Source organism: Mustelus asterias, chromosome 23 (assembly GCF_964213995.1).
Source record: "Mustelus asterias chromosome 23, sMusAst1.hap1.1, whole genome shotgun sequence".
NCBI classification, from domain to species: Eukaryota; Metazoa; Chordata; class Chondrichthyes; order Carcharhiniformes; family Triakidae; genus Mustelus; species Mustelus asterias.
In genome coordinates, this window is record NC_135823.1 from 12,495,668 (window position 1) to 12,503,722 (window position 8,055).

General features: G+C 55.7%; 1 protein-coding gene across 4 annotated transcripts; it reads left to right on the plus strand.

Annotated features, from left to right (window-relative positions):
* Positions 1–672: 672 nt before the first annotated feature.
* LOC144510496 (uncharacterized) lies at positions 673–7,677 on the plus strand. 4 transcript variants are annotated; one of them, XM_078239963.1, is made up of 2 exons: positions 673–706; positions 4,172–7,677. In XM_078239963.1, exon 2 carries the CDS (start codon positions 4,280–4,282, stop codon positions 5,063–5,065), a length of 786 nt encoding a protein of 261 aa, XP_078096089.1. In that variant the 5' UTR covers positions 673–706; positions 4,172–4,279; the 3' UTR covers positions 5,066–7,677. The 4 variants fall into 4 exon arrangements, with proteins under 4 accessions (XP_078096089.1, XP_078096088.1, XP_078096086.1 ...); XM_078239962.1 differs by lacking the exon at positions 673–706 and adding an exon at positions 783–882 and having other exon boundaries at positions 4,164–7,677; XM_078239960.1 differs by lacking the exon at positions 673–706 and adding an exon at positions 955–1,078 and having other exon boundaries at positions 4,164–7,677.
* The last annotated feature ends 378 nt before the right edge of the window (positions 7,678–8,055 follow it).

The window sequence follows — 8,055 nt, forward strand, 5'->3', positions numbered from 1 at the left end:
AATGTGTGAATCCCCCAGCCCCGGACAAAGGGGAACTGACCATCCATCTCCAGCTCTAATTCCCAAACAGAAAATGCTGCCAATAATCAGCAATGATGTGGAGGTGCTGGCATTGGACTGAGGTAAACACAGTAAGAAGTCTAACAACACCAGGTTAAAGTCCAACAGGTTTATTTGGTAGCAAACACCACTAGCAAAATCTCACTAGCTGTCCTGTCTGAAGACAATACACATCTCTTTATCCTGTGCTTAATGCTCTCTCCACTCACATTGTCTGTACCTTAAAGAATTGATTAGCTGTAAAGAATCGCATTCCAATCATTATTCTGTAAATTGAGTTTGTGTCTCTGTATGCCCTGTTTGTGAGCAGATCTCCCACTCCACCTGATGAAGGAGCAGCGCTCCGAAAGCTAGTGGTATTTGCTACCAAATAAACCTGTTGTACTTTAACCTGGTGTTGAGACTTCTTACAATAATCAGCAAGTCAGCCTGAGTCTGTGGCCCCGCCCACCATTTGAAACCGTCACAATGCCCAGCTGATTGACGGCGGCTCCGGGCCTATAAGGAGAGGGGAGGCGGGAATGGAGGACCGAGCGGGAGCGGTTGGTCCTCCAACCAATCGGAGAGAGTGAGGGGCGGGGCTGGGAGTAGAGCATGCGCAGCGTCATTAATGGCGATGAGCAGAGATTGATCTGATGTCCAATCGGTAAGTGGGTGGAATGGCGGCTCGGACGGAGCGATGGATCCGGTGGATGGGCGGAGAGGATTCGTAAACATGTTGTGTAAACTGCAAATCCTGAAAAAGAATGTTTCGGTTCCCGGTTTGCACCGAGCAGAACCCAATTGTTTTCTCCGTTTCTGACCCGAATTCACGGCCGCCATGTACGCCTGCGCTGTCGCCATCTTTCTGGGGGCCAATCAGGGGACTGCGCATGCCTAGTCTCTATGCTTCTTGGGGCAAAGTGAAGACAGCGAATGCGCAGTCGCCATGTTTGTTAGGGGCAATGTTCTTCAATGTTGGGCCGTCCGGATTTGTTTTCCATGGAGCAGGGGAGGCTAAGGGGATATCTGACAGAAGGTAGACATGATTTGGTGCGAGTAAGAAGAGGGGGGGGGGGGATATGGGGGGGGGATATGGGGGGGGGAGGGGGGGGATATGGGGAGGGGGGGGGGAGGGGGGGGGATATGGGGAGGGGGGGGGGAGGGGGGGGATATGGGGAGGGGGGGGGAGGGGGGGGATATGGGGAGGGGGGGGGAGGGGGGGGATATGGGGAGGGGGGGGGAGGGGGGGATATGGGGAGGGGGGGGAGGGGGGGGGGAGGGGGGGATATGGGGAGGGGGGGGGAGGGGGGGGATATGGGGGGGGGGGAGGGGGGGGGATATGGGGGGGGGGGGGGGGGGAATATGGGGAGGGGGGGGGGGAGGGGGGGGGATATGGGGGGGGGAGGGGATTGGGGGGGGGGGGAGGGGGGGGGAGGGATATGGGGAGGGGGGGAGGGGGGGGATATGGGGAGGGGGGGGGAGGGGGGGGATATGGGGGGGGGAGGGGATATGGGGGGGGGAGGGGGGGGATATGGGGGGGGAGGGGGGGGGAGGGATATGGGGGGGGATATGGGGGGGGGGGAGGGGATATGGGGGTGGGGGGGAGGAGGGGGGCGATATGAGGGGGGGGGAGGGGGGGATATGGGGGGGGGAGGGGGATATGGGGGATGGAGGGAGGGGAGGATATGAGTGAGGGGGGAGGATATGAGTGAGGGGGGAGGGGGGGGATATGAGTGAGGGGGGAGGGGGGGATATGAGTGAGGGGGGAGGGGGGGATATGAGTGAGGGGGGAGGGGGGGATATGAGTGAGGAGGGAGGGGGGGATATGAGTGAGGAGGGAGGGGGGGATATGAGTGAGGGGGGAGGGGGGGATATGAGTGAGGGGGGAGGGGAGGGAGGGGGGGAGGGGAGGGAGGGAGGGGGGGATACGAGTGAGGGAGGGGGGATACGAGTGAGGGAGGGGGGATACGAGTGAGGGAGGGGGGGATACGAGGGAGGGAGGGGGGATACGAGGGAGGGGGGGATACGAGGGAGGGAGGGGGGGATACGAGGGAGGGAGGGGGGGATACGAGGGAGGGAGGGGGGATACGAGGGAGGGAGGGGGGGGGATACGAGGGAGGGAGGGGGGGGATACGAGGGAGGGAGGGGGGGGGATACGAGGGAGGGGGGAGGGGGGGATACGAGGGAGGGGGGAGGGGGGGATACGAGGGAGGGGGGAGGGGGGGATACGAGGGAGGGAGGGGGGGATACGAGGGAGGGAGGGGGGGATATGAGGGAGGGGGGATATGAGGAGGGGGGGATATGAGGGAGGGAGGGGGGATATGAGGGAGGGAGGGGGGGGATGGGAGGGGGGATATGAGGGAGGGGGGGATATGAGGGAGGGAGGGGGGGATATGAGGGAGGGAGGGAGGATACGAGGGAGGGGGGGATACGAGGGAGGGAGGGGGGGATACGAGGGAGGGAGGGGGGATACGAGGGAGGGAGGGGGGATACGAGGGAGGGGGGGGATACGAGGGAGGGGGGAGGGGGGATACGAGGGAGGGGGGAGGGGGGATACGAGGGAGGGAGGGGGGGATATGAGGGAGGGGGGATATGAGGGAGGGGGGATATGAGGAGGGGGGATATGAGGGAGGGAGGGGGGGGATGGGAGGGGGGATATGAGGGAGGGAGGGGGGGGATATGAGGGAGGGAGGGGATATGAGGGAGGGAGGGGGGATATGAGGGAGGGGGGATATGAGGGAGGGAGGGGGGGATATGAGGGAGGGGGGATATGAGGGAGGGAGGGGGGGATATGAGGGAGGAGGGGATATGAGGGAGGGGGGATATGAGGGAGGGAGGGGGGGATATGAGGGAGAGGGGATATGAGGGAGGGAGGGAGGGGGGATATGAGGGAGGGAGGGAGGGGGGGATATGAGGGAGGGGGGATATGAGGGAGGGCGATATGAGGGAGGGGGGGATGGGAGGGAGGGAGGGGGGGATATGAGGGGGGGATATGAGGGAGGGGGGATATGAGGGAGGGAGGGAGGGAGGGGGGGATATGAGGGAGGGGGGGATATGAGGGAGGGGGGGAATATGAGGGAGGGAGGGGGGGATATGAGGGAGGGAGGGGGGGATATGAGGGAGGGAGGGGGGGATATGAGGGAGGGGGGGATGAGAGAGGGGGGGTGGAGTGGGAGCAGGAGGAGAGGGTGGGGCTATGGAGGTTGATGGGCGAGGGAGGTGTGTGTGTGGGGAGGGGGTGGGAGGGGAGGTGCGTGTGTGTGGGGGGGGGTGGGAGGGGACGTGGGTGCGTGGGGGGGGCGGGAGGGGAGGTGCGTGCGTGGGGGGGGTGGGAGGGGAGGTGTGTGTGTGTGTGGGGGCGGGGGGAAGGGGAGGCGTGTGTTTGTGTATGGGGGCGGGGTGAGGGGAGGTGTGTGTGTGGGGCAGGGGGGAGGGGAGGTGTGTGTGGGGGAGGGGAGGTGTGTGTGTGTAGGGGGGAGGGGAGGTGTGTGTGTGTGTCGGGGGGCGGCGGGGAGGTGTGTGGGGGCGGGAGAGGAGCTGTGTGTGTGGGAGGGGAGGTGTGTGTGTGTGGGGGCGGCGGGGGGGGGAGGTGTGTGTGGGGGCGTCGGGGAGGGGACGTGTGTGGGGGCGGCGGGGGGGGAGGTGTGTGTGTGGGCGGCGGGGGGGGGAGGTGTGTGTGTGGGTGGCGGGGGGGGAGGTGTGTGTGGGGGCGGCGGGGGGGGGAGGTGTGTGTGTGGGGGGCGGCGGGGGGGAGGTGTGTGTGTGGGGGGGCGGCGGGGGGGAGGTGTGTGTGTGGGGGGGTGGCAGGGGGGGAGGTGTGTGTGTGTGGGGGCGGTGGGGGGGGAGGTGTGTGTGTGTGTGGGGGCGGTGGGGGGGGAGGTGTGTGTGTGTGGGGGCGGTGGGGGGGGAGGTGTGTGTGGGGGCGGCGGGGGGGAGGTGTGTGTGTGTGGGGGCGGCGGGGGGGGAGGTGTGTGTGGGGACGGTGGGGGGGGAGGTGTGTGTGTGTGGGGGCGGCGGGCGGGGAGGTGTGTGGGGGGGGGGAATCATTCAGCTCAATTTCACAACCTGCCTTTGTGTTTTCGTGGGTTCTCTCTCACTCCCTTTTTTCTCTTTTAAATCAGTTTGACAGGGCATTAGAAGGGGAGGATTTGCAGTCGGGAAACTGAAACCAAAACATCACATCAGGATCTGACAGAACTCAGACTATCGCAACCTGAATATCAAAAATATTCTGAACATGGAAGGAAAAAGCACCGTTCACAGTGGGGAAACACTATACACGTGTTCTGTGTGTGCACAAGGCTTCAGCCAATCATCTGACCTGTCAGAACATAAATGCAGCCATAATGAGGAGAAACCCTGGAAATGTGATGATTGTGGGATGTTGTTCAAATACTCATCAGTGCTGGAAATTCATCTACGATGTCACACTGGAGAGCGACCATTCGTCTGCTCCGAGTGTGGGAAGGGGTTCACTGAGTCATGTTACCTGCTGAGACACCAACGAGTTCACACAGGAGACAGACCGTTCATCTGCTCTGAGTGTGGGAAGGGATTCTTTCAGTCATGTGACCTACTGAGACACCAACGAGTTCACACAGGAGACAAACTATTCATCTGCTCCGAGTGTGGGAAGGGATTCAGTCAGTCGTCAGACCTGCTGAGACACCAGCGAGTTCACACTGGGGAGAAGCCTTTCAGCTGTTCCGAGTGTGGGAAGGGATTCAGTCAGTCATTTGACCTACTGATACACCAGCGAGTTCACACTGGGGAGAGACCATTCAGCTGCTCCCAGTGTGGGAAGAGATTCAATCATCCATCTGACTTGCTGAGACACCAGCGAGGCCACACTGGGGAGAAACCGTTCATCTGCTCGAAGTGTGGGAAGGGATTCACTCGGTCTTCCAACCTACGGACACACCAGCGAGTTCACACAGGGGAGAAACCGTTCATCTGCACCCAGTGTGGGAAGAGATGCGCTACCTCCTCCAACCTACGGTCACACCAGCAAGTTCACAAGTAACTGCAATGATTCGATTATGATGCGAATCACATCCAGAACTGAACCATGTTTATTGGGGCCTTTCTCTACTGATGCTAATAATCTCCAGAGCAATTTTAGGTGTTAACATTCTTGGTGAAGACCAAATAAATCCAATTTATTTTGAGTTTTGCATGCCCCCATCTTTATGTGGGCAGCTGGGAATAGTCCAGTTTCAAGGGAACAAAGGAATGGATGAGTTTCAGCAGCAGATGAGTTAAGGGGGCATGAAGTTAGACTAAGTTACTGAGGTGGCAATGGGCGGCCGTTGTGATATGTAGTGAGACGCTCAGCTTGGGGTGAAATATGACAGCAAGATTGTGAGCAGTCTGGTTCAGTCTCAAAGCTTTAAGAAAGATGGATGATATTGATGGTTAGGGAGTGGGGTTTGTAACCATTCATCTGATCCGAGTGTGCAAAGGGTTATCGGTTATCCACACTGGTGACAACCAGTGAATTCATACTGGGGTGGGACCGTTCTGCTCTGTGTATAAAGACATTTGCTGATTCATTCACCCGACTGAAACATCAGCAAATTCATACTGGATAGAGGCCATTCACCTACACTGTGTATGAGAAGCAACTGCCTGAGTCATCCCACCTACTAAAACACCAGCCAGTTCACAAGTTACTCAGTGTCAGTAGTTACTTTAGTGTGACAGCCATTTTTTGGCCTGTATTCATGGTATTTAGTATTGTAAAGTAACGTGCTCACAAACCATTTTGAACTGATTTAGAAGACATTTTTAAATCACTAACCCATGACAACATTATTGAAATCCAGCTAGATAAGTCAAATAGAGTTTTAATTGTGAGACAATTAAAAAAAATAAGAACTTAAGTCATAGATGTATTGGTAAGTCTGATTAGGTAGCTTGTAAGATAAAATCTGTAATGTTTCATATTTAATAATTACACATGATGATTAAGTACGCTTGACATAAATCATGGAAATTGTAAAATGATTCCTTTCCAGGCACTCTGGACAGAAACAGTGGAGCTCTAGAACCTTTATGACCTTGTCAAGCTACGTTCAGTTGAATAACGAATAAGTCTTTATTTGAGCTATCTGATCTTTCAGTAAGACTGTATATTAAACCATCAGGAAATGCCAGCAGGTGTCAGGAGCTGAGTATAAATCGGCAGTCACATTAACCAATTACTGTTCAACAGTTAAGCTAATCTCTTCTCTTGAGTTGGCCTAAGAGATAATATGGCAAAACCAATGCTATATGTGGACTTTAAGAAAGAGGTTGTGCTGGAATCTTTGAATGGCATCAAGATAGATAAGTCGCCGGGTCCGGATGGGATGTACCCCAAGTTACTGTGGGAGGCGAGGGAAGAGATTGCAGAGCCTCTGGCGATGATCTTTGCGTCGTCGATGGAGACGGGAGAGGTGCCGGAGGATTGGAGGATTGCGGATGTGGTTCCTATTTTCAAGAAGGGGAATAGGGATAGCCCGGGTAATTACCGACCGGTGAGTCTAACCTCGGTGGTTGGTAAACTGATGGAGAAGATCCTGAGGGACAGGATATATGAGCATTTAGAGAGGTTTAGTATGCTCAAGAATACTCAGCATGGCTTTGTCAAGGGCAGATCGTGCCTTACGAGCCTGGTGGAGTTCTTCGAAAATGTGACTAAACACATTGACGAAGGGAAGGTGGTAGATGTGGTTTATATGGATTTTAGCAAGGCGTTCGATAAGGTCCCCCATGCAAGGCTTCTAGAAAAAGTGAGAGGGCATGGGATCCAAGGGGCTGCTGCCTGGTGGATCCAGAACTGGCTTGCCCAAAGGAAGAAGTTTAACAACACCAGGTTAAAGTCCAACAGGTTTATTTGGTAGCAAAAGTCGGCATCTCCACATCATTGCCCAAAGGAGGCAGAGAGTGGGTATAGATGGGTCTTTTTCTAAATGGAGGTTGGTCACCAGTGGTGTGCCCCAGGGATCTGTTCTGGGACCCTTGCTGTTTGTCATTTTCATAAGTGACCTGGATGAGGAAGCGGAAGGATGGGTTGGTAAGTTTGCCGACGACATGAAGGTTGGTGAGGTTGTGGATAATCTGGAGAGATGTCAGAAGTTACAGAGGGACATAGATAGGATGCAAGACTGGGCGGACAAGTGGCAGATGGACTTCAACCCAGATAAATGCGTCGTGGTCCATTTTTGTAGGTCAAATGGGATGAAGGAGTACAATATAAAGCGAAAGACTCTTAGTACTGTAGAGGATCAGAAGGACCTTGGGGTCCATAGGACTCTAAAATCGGCCCCGCAGGTGGAGGAGGTGGTTAAGAAGGCGTATGGTGTGCTGGCCTTTATCAATCGAGGGATTGCGTTTAGGAGTCCGGGGATAATGATGCAGCTATATAAGACCCTCGTCAGACCCCACTTGGAGTACTGTGCTCAGTTCTGGTCGCCTCACTATAGGAAGGATGTGGAAAAGATTGAAAGGGTGCAGAGGAGATTTACAAGGATGTTGACTGGATTGAGTGGCATGCCTTATGAGGATAGGCTGAGGGAGCTCGGTCTTGTCTCCTTGGAGAGACGAAGGATGAGAGGAGACCTAATAGAGGTGTATAAGATGTTGAGAGGCATAGATCGGGTGGACTCTGAGGCTTTTTCCCAGGGTGGAAATGTCTGCTACGAGAGGACACAGGTTTAGGGTGCTGGGGGGTAGGTACAGGGGAAATGTTAGGGGTAAGTTTTTCACACAGAGGGTGGTGGGCGAGTGGAATCGGCTGCCGTCAGTGGTGGTGGAGGCGAACTCAATAGGGTCTTTTAAGAGACTCCTGGATGAGTACATGGAGCTTAATAGGATGGAGGGTTATAGGTAGGTCTAGAAGGTAGGGATGTGTTCGGCACAACTTGTGGACCGAAGGGCTTGTTTGTGCTGTAGTTTTTCTATGTTTCTATTTTTTTTTAAATTAGTTTATGGATTGTGGGCATTGTAGGCTGGGTTAACATTTCTTGATGT

What these genes read in the sequence shown, in the direction of transcription:
- LOC144510496 (XM_078239963.1), top strand. Translation starts at nt 4,280, where the DNA reads ATGGAAGGAAAAAGCACCGTTCACAGTGGGGAAACACTATACACGTGT.